This window comes from Pristis pectinata, chromosome 46 (assembly GCF_009764475.1).
Source record: "Pristis pectinata isolate sPriPec2 chromosome 46, sPriPec2.1.pri, whole genome shotgun sequence".
NCBI lineage: Eukaryota > Metazoa > Chordata > Chondrichthyes > Rhinopristiformes > Pristidae > Pristis > Pristis pectinata.
In genome coordinates, this window is record NC_067449.1 from 130,174 (window position 1) to 145,667 (window position 15,494).

Sequence of the window (15,494 nt, forward strand, 5' to 3'; positions counted from 1 at the left end):
AGAACGTACTAACTCCTTACAGACAGCGGCCTGAATTGAACCCGGGTCGCTGGCGCTGTAAAACATTACGCTAACCGCTACACTACCGTACCGTGGATTCCGATTCAGTGGTGTCAAGGGCTCTGAACAGCAGGTGATCTTAAATTGGTTGTCGCCAGAAGTTGCTGAGAGCAAACGGAACGTGGACGCTGATTTATATAGAAAAGTACAGCACAGGAACAGGGTCTTCAGCCCAGGATATCTGTGTAAACCATCCGTCTGTACGTGATCCATAACCCTGCATGTTCCTGTCTCTCTCTGTCGCTTAAACTCAATCCTGTCTACTTCCACCGCCACCTCGGCAGCGTGTTGCAGGCAGCTACAACCTTGTGTAAAAACTTGCCCCGCACATCACTTCTGAACTTGCTCCCTCTCATCTTAAAGCTACTTCCTCCAGTATTTGACATTTCTACCCTCGGGTTAAGGTCTATGACTCTCTACCCGATCTGTGCCTCTCATAATGTTGTAAACCTCTGTCAGGTCTCTCCTCATCTTCTGACGCTTCAGAGAAAACAACCCAAGTCTGTCCAACATCCTGTACCTCGTTACCTTATCCAGGCCGCAGCACCGTGAACATCTGCTACGCTCTCCCTGGAGCCTCCATATTCGGTGACTAGAACTGAACACAATGCGCAATGCTGCCTAAGCGAAGATTTTTACAGCTTCAAAATGACTTTTCGTAACTCAGCGCCCCGGTGATGAAATCAAGCATGTCACACGCCGCCCTTCCCGGCCTATTCACTTGTGCCACCTTCAGGGAGCCGTGGACTTGGACTTCTATTTGTTTGAACTATTTACTGCTTGGATTGATTGAGAAGACTTCCATTTGAGCGGTCAGGACTGGTGTGAAGATTTATCGACGTCTCGTATTTACTATGGCCAGCGGTCCAAGTAACAGAAGGGATGTAAGAATTGTATTTACTTAACATGGCAAGTTGTTTCCCCTTTACTTGTTGCTTAAGGCAATTTCCTGAAGTCAGAACCGCATTGTAAACATCCAGCGTTCGGCAACGGAACAGCTGAGTGAGCTTGTGAGTGCTAGTGGGGGAGATGGTGAGAAGGACTGTTCATGAGGGTGGGCGAGAGTGGGGGGAGTCAGCTGCTATGAGCAGGAGCCGCTGGGGTGGGGGGGGGGGATTGATTAGAGACTGGAGGCAGAGGGACTAAGACATTTATTGAGATTGATTACAGGTTAGTGAATTATCTCTGCTCCTCTATATGGTGGGAATCGGATCCCTCCGTCGCACTGGGATCTTTCCCTGTGAAAAAGAAGCATCGGATCAGAGTCATACAGCAGAGAAACAGGCCTTTCGGCCCAACTTGTCCATGGTGCCCACTAAGCCAGTCCCATTTGCACGCTTTTGGCCCATATCCCTTTGGATAGGTTCATGGATAGGAGGGGCTTAATGAACCTATCCAAATGTTTTTTAACTGTTAATTTATCTGTCTCACCCACTTCCTCTGGCAGCTCGTTCCATGTACGGGCCTCCCTCTGGGTCAAGAGGTTGTCCCTCGGGTCCCTTTCAAAACTTTCACCTCAAACATTTGCACCTTTAAGTTCCCTTCCCTGGGACAGAGACTGCGTGTGTTCACCCTGCGACTCTCATGGCTTGATACACGTCCACAAGGTCATCCCTCAATCTCCTGCACTCCAAGGAATAAAGTCCCAATCTGACCGACCTCTACTTGTAACTCGGGCTCTCGAGTCCCGGCAACATCCTTGTAAATCATCTGCACTTTCCAGTTCAATTAATTGAGGCGATTTGTGGCTGGGCGGCCGTTCCTGTCCTTGGGTTGCCCTGGTCCCACGTTTCAGCCTTGAACGTTACCAGTTTTTGGGGGTGCAGGAAGATCTTGTCACTTTCAAGCCCAGGGTTCATTCTACACCCATGGCTTCCCCTTGACAGTGAGTGAGTGTGTGCTGGAATGGAGACAATGGACAACCTTTGTTTGCCTGGGATTAGACGGACGAGTCAGCATCTGCTGTAATGCTTGTGGTGAAGGGTCTCCCACAGCAGTGTTGGAGACGTTCCAGTGACAATGAAGGAGCAGTGGTACAGCTCCGGTGGTGCTTCCCTGTGCCCCCTGCCCTTCTGGGTGACAGAGGTGGTGTGCTGGGGAAATAGCTGCCAGAACAGTCTGGGGAGTAACTGCAGTGCATATTGTAGACAGTATGCTGGTGCCAGATGGGATGTCAGTGATTGCTTCGCTGAGCTCCGGGGTACGTGGGGAGTATTCCCTCTCCTACCGCCTTTGCCTTGCAGATGGTGACACGAGCTTGGTGGCAAGAACGGAGTCACTTGCTCTGGGGATACCCAGCCTCTGATCTACTCTTGTAGCCGTGGTATCTGTGGTTGGTCCAGTGACCTTCTGATCTACAGTAACCCTGCACCATCTTGATAATGTCAAGAGTAGGTGTTTAGACACTCTGTTGTTGATGGTCATGGTCTGGAACTATGCTGGAATCAATGTGCCTTGCCATGTAGCCCATGTCTGAATGTTGCTGGGGTCTGGCTTCATTGGGGGTGTCGGGGTGTCGGGAATGGAATTGAGCCTGACAGAATCATCAGTGAACATCCCCATTCCTGGTGGAAGGAAGGTCACGGATGAGGCAGCTTATACCCAGGAGATTTCCCTGAAGAACTCCTGGTGTGATGTGCCGGGGTGGGAGTGTTTGAGACCAGCACCTTCCTCTGATAAAGGTGCATTTCCACTGGGTATGCTCACTGACTCACTTCACCGGCGTTTCTTCCATGTCGAGGGCAGTTAGAGATCACTTTGGCGTTCAGTGAGATCCATGTCCGGGCAAAGACTGAGGTCTGGAACTGTGGTCCTGGGAGAGCCCAAACTCTTAGGAACTGCCAGGTGGTAGCATTGGGGATGACGCCTTCCCTCAGTTACCATTGAGTGATTGTGGGCGGGTCAGTAGCTTTAGCTAATGGTGAACCCTCCTGCATTAAATCCCTTGCTGAAATCGCCGTCACCACACGTGTCCAGCTCTCTCCTCCATCTTGCACATTTCCCCGTGTCTGTCCACACGCACCATTACCCACCTTTATTCTCCTCTTCCCACCCTCCCCACCACATACTCATTCCTATACCTCCATTTCAAATCCTTCCTCTTCACTCTCCCCTCCGGAGTGTCCCTTCCCACCGCCACAGCCTCGCGGAGGATAGCTGCCGGGGTTGCCCCTGCCTGTCCTGGAGTTCGCCCCGTGCTGTCGCACCTCGCCCGGAGCTCAACATAGTTAGAACACAGAACACTACAGCACAGCACAGGCCCTTTGGCTCACGATGTTCTGCCGACATTTTATCCTGCTCTAAGATCTGTCTAACAATACCTTCCCACGCCACTACCCCCATTTATCTATCATCCATGTCTCTATCTAGGTCTCTTAAATGTCCCTGATGTATCGGCCCCCACAACCTCTGCCGGCAGTGCGTTCCACGCACCCACCACTCTCTGTAAAAAGCTTACCCTGCCATCCCCCTTATACCTTCCTCCAATCACCTTAAACTTTTGTCCCCTCGTGTTAGCCATTGTCGCACTGGGAAAAAGTCTCTGACTATCCACTCGATCTATGCCTCTTACCACCTTGTACACCTCTATCGACACCTCTCATCTTCCTCCTCTCCAAAGAAAAAAGCCATAGCTCGTTCAGCCTATCCTCATAAGACATGTTCTCCAATCCAGGCAACATCCTGGTAAATCTTCTCTGCACCCTCTCTAAAGCTTCCACATCCTTCCTATAATGAGGCGACCAGAACTGAACACAATATTCCAAGTGTGGTCCAACCAAAGCTGCAACATTACCTCCCTGCTCTTGAACTCAATACCCCGACTAATGAAGACCAACACACCATACGCCTTCTTAACAACCCTAAGGACCTGCGTGGCAACATTGAGGAATCTATGGACGTGGATCCCAAGATCCATCTGTTCCTCACACTGCTAGGAGTCCTGAAATTAACCTTGTATTCTGCCTTCGAATTCGATCTCCCGAAGTCCATCACTTCACACTTATCCGAGTTGAACTCCATCTGCCACTTCTCAGCCCAGGTCTGCATCCTATCAATGTCCTGTTGTAATCTACAGCAACCTTCTACACTATCCACAACACCACCAACCTTTGTATCATCAGGAAACGTACTAACCCATACTTCCACATCATCATCCAAATTCCTAGACCATTTGAGCAGGATCCAAACGCTCTCTCTCTTTCTCCCACCCCCTCAATCACCACAAGCCCCGGCACATCCCTGACCCTGGATAGGAAATTCCCCACAATCCCATTCCACACCAAACCCTCCCACTGACTCTCTCTATACAGCACGTCCGGTCCCACAGACCTCACTTTGGCCCCGAGGAACAGGACCAGGGGAGGCAGGAGCGAGTTGAAGACAGGGGAGGGGAGGGGAAACTCACCGGAAGGCCCTGAAGGGGGCTCACGTGATATCCAGCGATGGCGGATTCATCTGAAGGAGAGAGAGGTGAACGATTGAGCGGCCGGGTTGATTGGAGGAAAAGTGGGGCGGTAGAGTGCAGGGTAAAAAGAGGGAGGGTTGAGGACGATCGGGAGGAGGGAGAGTGGAGGTTGGAGGTGTGGAGAGTGGAAGAGCGGCAGGGGTATGGAGCGTAGGGTTGAGGAAGTGAAAGTTGAGGGGGCGGTGGGAGTTGTCAGGGGTGGGAAGTGTGGGGGGCGGAGGGAGTGTGAGGCTGTGGAGGGAGGAGTCACGGAAGGTGTGATTCCGACCAGTGTTGGACGGACAGAGGGCAGGGTACGGGGGGAGTGATTCAGACAGTGTTGGACGGACGGAGGGAGGATGCGGGGGTAATGATTCAGATAGTATTGGGCGGAGGGGAGGGTGCGGTTGGTGGGGGTGTGATTCAGAGATTGTTGTGCGGCGGGGAGGGGGGGGTTGGAGGCGTGATTCGGAGAGTGTTGGGCGGTGGAACGGGTGCGGTTGGTGGGGGGTGATTCAGACAGTGTTAGGCGGAGGGGAGGGTGAGATTGCGGGGGGGGTTGTGATGCAGACAGTGTTGGGCGGAGGGAGGGTGAGGTTGGGGGCGTGATTCAGATAATGTTGGGCGGAGGGGAGGGTGCGATTGGGGGGATGTGATGATTCCGAGAGTGTTGGGCGGTGGGGCGGGTGAAGTGGGTGGGGGGTGATTCAGACAGTGTTGGGCGGAGGGGAGAGTGCGATTGCGGGGGGAGTGGTTGTGATGTTTCAGACAGTGTTGGGCGGATGGTGGGGTTGGGGACGGTAATTATTCAGACAGTGTTGGGCTGTCGCCAGGTTCAGGCCCTCTCTCCTACCCGTCTCGTAGTAGTCGTAGACCTTCACGTGGGCTTCCTGCAGGTTGTCCACCTCGAAGTCCCGGTGAACGGTGACGGACAGTTGGACGGGGTGGAACGCTTCCATCTGCAGAGGGTGGGAGGGAATGGGTGGATTGGGGTCAGTCTGAGATCTCCTCATCTCACACCTCCTCCCCCACCGTCCTGCACCCACCCACACCCACCCCCCGGCTTCTTCCAGAACCTCCGGATGGACCTCCAGACTCAGCCCTCACTCACCTGTCGAATGTACATCACCAAATGCTCGTTCTGTGTCTCCGTCCTGCTGACACTGGGGTGGCTTGGCTTCTGCAACCAAAGAATGGACTTGGTCACTAAAACTGGTCAGAGCGGCCGGAGACACAGGAGACGGCAGGTGTTGCCAATCCAGAGCAACACAAAAAAGAACCGGAGGGACTCAGTGGGTCGGGCAGCGTCTGGGGATGGAAGCGGACAGAGGACTTCTCAGGTCGGGACTGAGCAGCGAGGGCTGGAGGCAGCTCAGGGGTTCAGGGTGGTGGTCTTCTCCCGATCGACGCTCCGTGGGCGGTGCTTCCATTTGGGAAGGTGCGGCTCTCGCTGTTTTATCCCACAGGACAGGATGAGGTTCAACAAGTGGAGGCAGCAAAAGCCACAGCAGGGTGAAAGCGTTCACACAGAGGTCAGTGTGTAGGGGTGGGGAGCGGGACCCGGGGCTCATTCACCCCCTCCCTTCCTCCCTAACCCAGGGGTCAGTGGGACGAGGATGGGGACAAATAAGCCAGGCTGAGTCATTTCTCTCCCTCAACCAGATCTCGAGGAGTAGATGGTATGAACTCTCACACTTTGTTGGGACTTTACCTCAGCCGAATATCCAGAAAGCAGCTTCAGATCAACGATAACCATGTTGGAGACATTACGGGAACCGACATAACTGCGGGAGAGACAGACGGAACTCAGCGGGGTCCGGAGGGTAATGCGATCCCGGGAATCGTCCCCAGGGAACACGCACGGGATCCCGGAAATCGTCCCCAAGGAACACGAACGGGATCCCAGGAATCATCCCAAGAGAACAGGGATGGGATCCCAGGAATAATCCTCATTGAACACGCACCGGCTCCCGGGAATCATCCGCAGAGAACACGCACTGGCTCCCGGGAATCATCCGCAGAGAACACGCACCGGCTCCCGGGAATCATCCGCAGGGAACACGGACGGGATCTCGGGAATCATCCTCAGGGACCTCGGACGGGATCCCCCACCAGACGCCCCCGTCCGTCCCTCCCTCCCTCCCTCTCCCACTCCAGACGCGCCCACACTCACCTTACGTTGATGTTGACCTTTCCCGCGGTCTGGTCCTGTTCTTCGGTCTCCATGTTCACGGAGAGGCGGAAGGCGGAGAGTTTGGGTGTGGGAGGGGTGTTGTAACGCAGTGTGGTCTGAGTATGGAGTGAGCTCAGTTACTGCAGGGAATTAGCTGGGATCTGTACCCCCTCCCTCCACTCCTCCTCTTCCGGCTCCTTCCTCCCTCCTCCCTTCCTTCATCCTCCCCTTCTCTCTCCGCCTCGATACTCCTCCCCCTCCCCTCCCTCCACCCCATCCTCGCCCTCCCCTCCTCCCTCCTCCTCCTCCTCATCCTCCTCCTCCCCCTCTCGCCTCCTCACTCCCTCCTCCTCCTTCCCTTCCCCCTCCCTCTTTCTGTCTCTCCGTCACTCTCCTCCCTCCGTCCATCGTCCGGTCTCCATCATCCCTCCGTCCCTTCCTCCCTATCTGTCCCTCAGCCGCTCTGCCTCTCCATCACTCCTCCCCTCCGTCCCTCCATCCCCCTCGTCCCTCCTCCCTTTCTCCTCCCCTGTCCTTCGTCCCTCATTCTTCGTCCCATCATCCCTCAGCCTCCCCTTACCTTCCTTCGCCACTCCCTCCATCCCTCCCTTCATTACGCCACCCCTATGCCCCCCATCTCCGTCCCTCCCTCAATCCACGATCTCCCTCCTTCTCTTCCATTCCTCCTCCATCCACCCATCCTCTCCATCCTCCCCTTCCCTCCCTCCTTATACAGCACGGAAACAGGCCCTTCGGCCCAACCTATCCGTGTCAACCAAGATGCCCACGTTTGGCCCCTGTCCCTCTGAACCTTTCCCATCCGTGGACCTGTCCGTGTGTTGGTAATGTCCCTGCCTCACCCACTCCCTCTGGCAGCTCGTTCCACGTACGGACCACCCTCTGGGTGAAGAAGTTCCCTGTTAAATCTTTCCCCCCTCTCACCTTAACCCTGTGCCCTCTAGTTCTTGATTCCTCAACCCTGGTTTGGGGGGGGGGGGGGGAGAGGGTTGTTGTGCGCATTCACGCTATCGATGCCCCTCATGGGTTTATACATCTCTATAAGGACACCCTCATCTCACGCTCCAAGAGAGAAAGTCCTAACCTGCCCCGACCTCTCTCCGTAACTCAGTCCCTCGAGTCCCGGCAACATCCTCGGGAATCTCCCTCTGCGTCTCTTTCCCAGATCAACGGGATCTTCCCCACAGCAGGGCGACCAGAACTGAACGCGGTTCTCCAAGTGCGGCCTCACCGACGTCCTGTAAAACTGCGACGTCACCTCCAGTACTCGGTGCCCTGACCGGTGAAGGCCGGCGTGCCGAACGCCTTCTTCACCGCCTTGTCTACCTGTGACCCCACTTTCAGGGAACCGTGTACCTGTACCCCGAGGTCCCCCTGTTCTACAACACTTCCCTGTCATTTACCAGTCTATGTACCTGTACCCCGAGGTCCCCCTGTTCTACAACACTCCCCTGTCATTTACCAGTCTCTCTATGTACATGTACCCCGAGGTCCCCCTGTTCTACAGCACTCCCCTGTCATTTACCAGTCTATGTACCTGTACCCCGAGGTCCCCCTGTTCTACAACACTCCCCTGTCATTTACCAGTCTATGTACCTGTACCCCGAGGTCCCCCTGTTCTACAACACTCCTCTGTCATCTACCAGTCTATGTACCTGTACCCCGAGGACCCCCTGTTCCACAACGCTCCCCTATTGTTTACCAGTCTCTCTATGTACCAATACCCCGATGTCCCCCTGTTATACAACACTCCCCTGTCATTTACCAGTCTATTTACCTGTACCCCGAGGACACTCTGTTCTACAACACTCCCCTGTCATTTACCAGTCTCTCTATGTACCTGTACCCCGAGGACACTCTGTTCTACAACACTCCCCTGTTGTTTACCAGTCTATGTACCTGTACCCCGAGGTCCCCCTGCTCTACAACACTCCCCTGTCATTTACCAGTCTCTCTATGTACCTGTACCCCGAGATCCCCCTGTTCTACAACACCCCCCTGTCATTTACCAGTATATGTACCTGTACCCCGAGGTCCCCCTGTTCTACAACACTCCCCTGTCATTTACCAGTCTATGTACCTGTACCCCGAGGTTCCCCTGTTCTACAACACTCCCCAGGGGCCCTACTGTTCACTCAATCCCTCAGTCCTCCATTGTCCACAGCCCTCAGACATGAGCTCCAGCCACCTCTGTACATCTGCTCCCTGCCACCATCGACCCCCGTTCCACTCACCCCCCCCCCCTCCGGCACCAGCAGTGACCAACCGCCATGTTGAAGGGGATAGGAGATGAGGCCATTTTGCTCGGCAAATACTTCCCATCACTCAGTAGGACCAGATTTGCCCTCCAGCTTTGGCAGCATCCAGTTCACCTCAACCCTTGAAACCTCAAGCCCAAAAATGTCTGACAGAGAGGGAGGGAGGCAGAGATGGGATTACAGTGGGAAGGATGGAGGGAGCTGGGATGGAGGGAGCTGGGATGGAGGGAGCTGGGATGGAGGGTCATTGGGATGAGGGGAGGAGGGGAGACAGAGAGGAAGGAGGGAAGAAGGATGAAAGGTTGAGTGTGCGAGGGGAGAGAGTTGGGACAGAGCGGGGGAAAGGGAGGGAGTAGGGATGGAGGAAGGGGAGGGCTGGAGGTTGGAAGGACGAAGGAGGGAGAGGGCTCACTTACTTGTAGCAACAGACAGCTGGTCCCACTGATCTGGACAGTGTAGACTCCGGGAACATCCTCCAGGACCTGTCTCTGAAGTAACAGCTGGTTGGAGGCATCCAGCTGGAACTCGCGATGGAACCCCTTCTCGCCAGTCAGGGACACCGAGCCCCGGGGGTCAGTGGCGTGGGTCAGGCCCCCGTAGAGCGAGAGAGCGTGGAGGGCCACCACCGTATCCTGAGAGGTGAGGGGGAAGGGGAGATAGTGAGGAACAGGAACAGGCCATTCGGTCCCCTCCAGCCTGCCCCACCATTCGTCGACTCCTCCGCTGATCTTCAATATGTCGAGCTGGGAGCCTACCCTCACCTCCCCACATTGTCCAGCCAATAACGTTCAACCTTCGTGGTCCCTTCCCAATCCCAGGTCCTCCCAGGTTCTCTCTCCCTGCACACCTGTTCTATCCCTTCTCCCACCTGGACCCACCTGCTCCTCATCTTCCATCCATGGTCCTACCTGTCACCCACCGTCTCCTGTACCCCCTCCCAGCTCCCCTCCCCACCCCACCCCCCCCACCACCACACCTCTATCTCCATCCCACTCCACACACACCCAGCCGCACTCCACCGCACTTCTATCTCTGGGACAACGTTTCTCTCCACCACCCCACACCCCCCCCCCAGATGAAGGGCCTGGACCCGAAACACCGACCATCCTTTTACCTCCACAGATGCTGCCCGGTCCACTGGGACCGTCCAGTGGTTTCACTTCCATCGCTGCCGGTTCCAGCCCATCGAGCCTCTTATTTGTTCCCTCTGTTCCCCTCGCCCCCTCGGTTCCTTCCCCCACACCTCCCCACTCAGATCCCCCCCACGCCCCCCCCTCAGTTCCTCCTCCCACAGCTCCTCCCCCCACACTCCCTCCAGTTTCTCCCCCTCAGTTCCTGCCCTCAGCTCCTCCCCCATTTCCTCCCTATCAGTTCCTCCCCCACACTCCCCCAGTTCCTCCCCTTCAGTTCCTTTCCCCTCAGTTCCTGCCCCTCAGTTCCTGCCCTCAGATCCTCCCCCATTTCCTCCCTATCAGTTCCTACCCTCTCAGTTCCTCCCCCACATCTCTTCCCCTCAGTTCCTCCCACCCCGGCCCAGGGACCCACCTGAGTGGACGCGAATCCTCCGAGCGAGTTTCTCTGCCTCACCAGCCAGCTGACGATGGGGACGGCCTGATGCAGGTCCGACGGGCTGACCTGGGGCTTGGAGAGGAGGGCCAGCAGGACGTAGGCCGTCATCTCCACCTCGGCCGAGGGAGCCCTCCACCAGTACCAGACCTCCTCCTCCTCCTCTGGGTCCGGGGCCCTCTGCCAGTGCTTCAGTCCGTCTGTAGCAGAGAGACACGGAGTGTCATTGGGGTACGGGTGGAGGGAGGGTCACTGGGGTCCGGGGTCCAGGGGAAGGAGGGTCACTGGGGTCTAGTGTCCAGATGAGGGATGGTCACAGGGGTTCTAAGGTCCAGCGGATAGAGAGTCACAGGGTTCCGGTGCTCCAGGGGAGGGAGGAAGAGTCACTGGGTCCGGAGATCCAAGGGAAGGAGTAAGGGTCACAGAGCCCCGCGAGTCTAGGGGAGACAGGGAGAGTCACCGGGGTCCAAAGGTGGGAGGGTTGGAGGAGGGTTGGGGAGGGTATGGTGAGAAGGAGGGTGGAGGGTTGAGGGAGGCCGTGGGTTGAGGGTCGAAGGGGTGGAGGAGGGTTGAGGGTGGGTCAGGTGAGGAGGAAGGGGTTGAGGGGTGTCAGTGCCTCATTCCTCACCCTTTGTGACAGCAAGAGCCTCCAGTCTGTTGAGGAGCCTCTCCTGGAGGTGGTGTCACCGGCCAGGGTGAAGGTGTAGGCGAGGAGCGCCAGAGTGTAGGTGTTGTTCACCTTCTCCATCTCCTTCCTCAGGCAGCCCAGAGACACATCGACCACTGCCGTCTGAACGGAGGGGGAGACAGACAGTCAGAGATAGTCCACGAGATTGCCCTTCCCTCCAAATACCCCCTCTCTCCCTCCAAAAAACCCTCCTCTCTCCCTCCAAATACCCCTCCCTCCTTCCAAATGTCACTCGCTCCCTCCAAATACCTCTCCCTCACTGCCTCCAAATACCCCTCACCTCTCCAAATACCCCTCATATCATTCAAGTACCCCTCACCCAAATTCACCTCAATTCCTTAAATACACCTCATCCCTACCAATGTTCCTTATCCAAATAACTTTCACTCCAAATATCCCCTCAGGCACCCTCCCCCATACCTTCCTGGACCCTTCTAGTGTCCCTCAAACCCACCAAATATCACTCACATTCCACCCCCTCACTCCATCCCATACCCCTCGCACCCTCCAAATACCCCTCACACCTTCCAACTACACCCAGGTACACTAACTGCCCCAGTACAATTTCTTCAATATCCATCGCTCCCCCCAATGGCCCTCGCTCCCCCAATGGCTCCTTCCCAATGGCCCTCGCTCCCAGATTCGTGTTGTTTCATCCAGTGCCTTTCCTAACTGACCACAGGCATCTCCTTCCTGCCCCTTCCCCATCCCCTAACTGGTGACTCACCTTGAATTTCAAAGGCTTGGTATCCTCTCCCTCAGTGCTGGGCGTCAGTGTGTGTTCTGGAGGGAACAGCAGGCATGTAGATAATGCACTCGGCACAGACATGGGGTGTATTCTAGGCCCAGACCTGGGGTATGGACCAGGCCCACAGCTGGGGGTATGGAGGGTGGACCAAGCCCAAACCTGGGGTATGGACCAGGCCCAGACCTGGAGTTTAGAGGGTGGACCAGACACAGACCTGGAGCATAACCAACTGAGCAATAGGGCATCTGTTGCCTAGACACCAGGATTAGCCCCATGTGAGTGTTGTTTCCTTGGATTCAGCGTCAGGACCTATCAGAGGTCCTGGAGGCTTGGGTGGGCTCTTTGTTGAGAGCCTGGATTAGGTCCTTGGATCGGGCGGCAGCCTGTGTTAGGGCTCGGGGAGGGGAAGCGAGCTTGGGTGAGGCCCTGGAAGGGGGCGAGGGGCCTGGGTTAGGCGCCGAGAGGGGGCGGGGTTCCTGGGCTAGGTCCCAGGAGGGGGCAGGCGGCCTGGGTTAGGATCCGGCCAGGGGGCCGGAGCCTGGGTTAGTCCGCGGGAGGGGCTGTGAGGCGGGGTTCGGTCCGGAAAGCGAGAGGGAGCCCGGCAGGGGGAGAGAGATCCTGGGTGAGTCCCCGGCAGGGAGTAAGGGAGCCTGCGCTCGGCCCCTGCAGGGGGCGGGGACCCTGGGTTAGGCCCCGGGCGGGGTCAGAATCACGATTAGGCCCCGGGAAGTGACCAGGAGCCTGCACTAACCTGGCTCGTTGATTGCAGAGGTTTCATCGTCTCTTCCCCGAGTCTTTTCATAAACCTTAGAGGCCTGTAGTAAGGAGACGGACGATAGACTGAGAGGGTCCAGGCGTTTGACACAGTCAATACCCCTCCGTCTCAGCACCCACTCCTGTCCACTCACCAGCCACCCTCAAACCTCCGCTCGCTCTTTCCTCAGCCACTTCTCCCCACCCACCATTTCCTGGTTTCCACAGCAGTCTCCCATTACACAACGTTCCCTCTCCCAACCTCACCACCATCCGTCCCCTCAACCCTCCTCCCACCTCTCCCTCAATCGGCCTCTCTCCTCCCCGTTCCTCCCATCTCTGCTACCCGCTCCCTCCTTCCCTCATCTCTCCCCAATCGTCCCTCCCCTCGCCTTCTCCTCTCCCGCCCCTTCTCCCCTCCATGCTCCTCCGACACTCCCTCACACACACTCCCACACCCCTACAACTCCGATTCTCCCCTCCCCTACCCCTCCCCTCCAACCTTCCCCTCCCCCAACTTTCCCTCTCACTCCCCTCTCCCCCTCCAACTTTCCCCTCCCTCTCCCCGAAACACCCACACACACGTTAACCCCCCTCCTTGTATTAACCCCCCCTCCACTCCTGCCCCGATACCCTCACTGACCACTGGGGTCACTCACTATGTTGGGTCTCAGTCTCAGTAACTCCAACAATGCTGTGGTTACGTAGGCGGAGAGGGAGATGTGGTCGTCGACACCCCCCTGGGGGAGAGGAGAGTGCAAGAGGGAATTGTTTGTTATCCACGTCTCTGCCCCCCTCACCGCCCCTCCCACAGCGCGGCGCTCCTTCACTGCCCCACACTCCTCACCCTCCCCCACAGCGCGGCGCTCCCTCCCCACCGCCCCTCGACCCTCACCGCCCCACCCACAGCACAGAGCTCCCTCCTCACCGCCCATCAACAACGCGGCGCTCCCTGCTCACCGCCCTTCCCTCCTCACCGAACCTCTTACAGCGCGGCACTCCCTCACCCGCCATCCCTCCCTCACAACCCTCCCGCAGTCCGCCCCCTCCCTCCTTACCCCTTCCCTCCTCACTTCTTCCCTCCTCGCCGCCCCTCCCTCTTCGCGGCCCCTCCCGCAGTCCGCCCCTCCCTCAGGAGTTACCAGCTAACACTGTCCCCCAAGTTACGTAAGTAGATCTGGATCCCATTGAACAACTTTCTCCCAACACGTAACCGTCGCAACAGAATGGAGCCGAAGCAATCGTCCGATGAAATGGGCTACTTCAATTGATGAGCATCTGCTTGGGAAATGTACTTAGCATATTCAGAATGCAGGCTGGGACACATCAACCCCAGATCGGAGTTTGAGGAGAGGAGGGTGCCTTGGGAAACATTCTCACAACATCCCCCAGTTCTGGAAGCAGCCAGTAGACGGGAACTGAGAGAGCCTCACACCCACGACATGACAAGGGGGCGCAGCAGGATATCTGCACCAGCTGCTCTGAAACACTCAGCAAGCCAGTCAGCATCCGCGGAGAAAGAGTAACTGGAGTGCTTGCACATCTCTGCTGAAAAGGACCTCTCCTAAGTCTGCCCCCTCATTCGGGACACTCGCACTGGTGGAAACATTTCAAAAATTACCCTCTCGTGTCCCCTTCAGATCTTGTATCACCCTTCCCCCACCGATCTCCACGGAACACAGATCCAATGGCTTCAGCCACTGGTGGTGGGACAACCCCTCTCCTCCCAGGAATTCTCCCGGCCATTCCCTGACGGACTGTCTCCCAGTGCCGGGGTATCGTTCAGTGGACGAGGGGAACGTGGGCATCACTCCGGAAGTGTACTCACCGACGCCCTGTACAACTGGAACCGAACCTGCCCCCGTCTCTGAACCCCAACCCCCTTTTCCCCTGCCCGATAACCTCTCATGTGCGCGGCAACAAGTGATCGTTCTGTTCTTCACTCAAATGAAGTGTTGCGCTGTGTTGGGAATGTTCTGCCGTCAGGTTGCTCCGGGAGGAGTCGGTGACCTTCCCCATATTGGAAGTTCTTCACTCAGTCCACCCACATCGGAATCCAAATCTCCTCATCCCGACTGACCCTACACTGACCATCGGGAGTCTGACCCCTGACCACCGGGAGTCCGACCCCTGACCACCGGCAACCTCGCCCCTGACCACCGGGAGTGTCACCCCTGAGCACCGGGAGCCTGACCCCTGACCACCGGGGGTCTGACCCCTGACCACCAGCAGCTTCGCCCCTGATCACTGGGGGTCTGAACCCTGACCATCGGAAGTGTCACCCCTGACCGCCGGGAGCCTTGCCCCGAACGCCAGGAGTCTGACCCCTAACAACCGGGAGTGTCATCCCTGACCACCGGGAGTGTCACCCCTGACCACCGGGAGTCTGACCCTTGACAGCTAGGAGTGCCACCCCGATCACCGAAGCTCTGACCCCTGACCACCGGGAGCCAAACTTTGAACTTGTGCTGGCGCCGGCTCCCCCCTGGCGTCCCTACCTTCATGGCGTTGTTGAACAGCTGGCCCAGGCTGGCGAAGCACCCCGACTCCAACCGGTAGTTCAGGAAGAAGCCAGCAGCAGCACGGAGGACGGAGTCGTCGATGTAGATGTAGGGCTGGGCGTGCAGAAAGGACTTCAGGACGAAGGCCGTCAGCCTGCAGGGGGCAGCGGGCAGGAGTGAGGTACCGCTGGGGCCAGACCGTCCCCAGGCAGGTGGATTCCGAGCTCTGCCTCTGGGTGTGCATTCCTCGCCTCCCCTCCCCTCCCCTCCTCGACTCTCCTCCCC

At 57.0% G+C, this 15,494-nt stretch overlaps 1 protein-coding gene across 1 annotated transcript in view; it reads right to left on the reverse strand.

The window, feature by feature from the left end:
• Positions 1-1,194: 1,194 nt before the first annotated feature.
• The window catches only part of LOC127566828 (alpha-2-macroglobulin-like), a 69,466-nt gene continuing 55,166 nt past the window's right edge, over positions 1,195-15,494 (reverse strand). The window contains 14 exon segments of the mRNA XM_052009331.1: positions 1,195-1,298; positions 4,466-4,515; positions 5,358-5,463; positions 5,616-5,684; positions 6,216-6,288; positions 6,678-6,793; positions 9,370-9,585; positions 10,499-10,719; positions 11,148-11,201; positions 11,204-11,309; positions 11,935-11,990; positions 12,707-12,770; positions 13,368-13,448; positions 15,207-15,363. Of these exon segments, the coding sequence (XP_051865291.1) occupies positions 1,254-1,298; positions 4,466-4,515; positions 5,358-5,463; positions 5,616-5,684; positions 6,216-6,288; positions 6,678-6,793; positions 9,370-9,585; positions 10,499-10,719; positions 11,148-11,201; positions 11,204-11,309; positions 11,935-11,990; positions 12,707-12,770; positions 13,368-13,448; positions 15,207-15,363 (1,414 nt within the window). The 3' untranslated portion in view covers positions 1,195-1,253.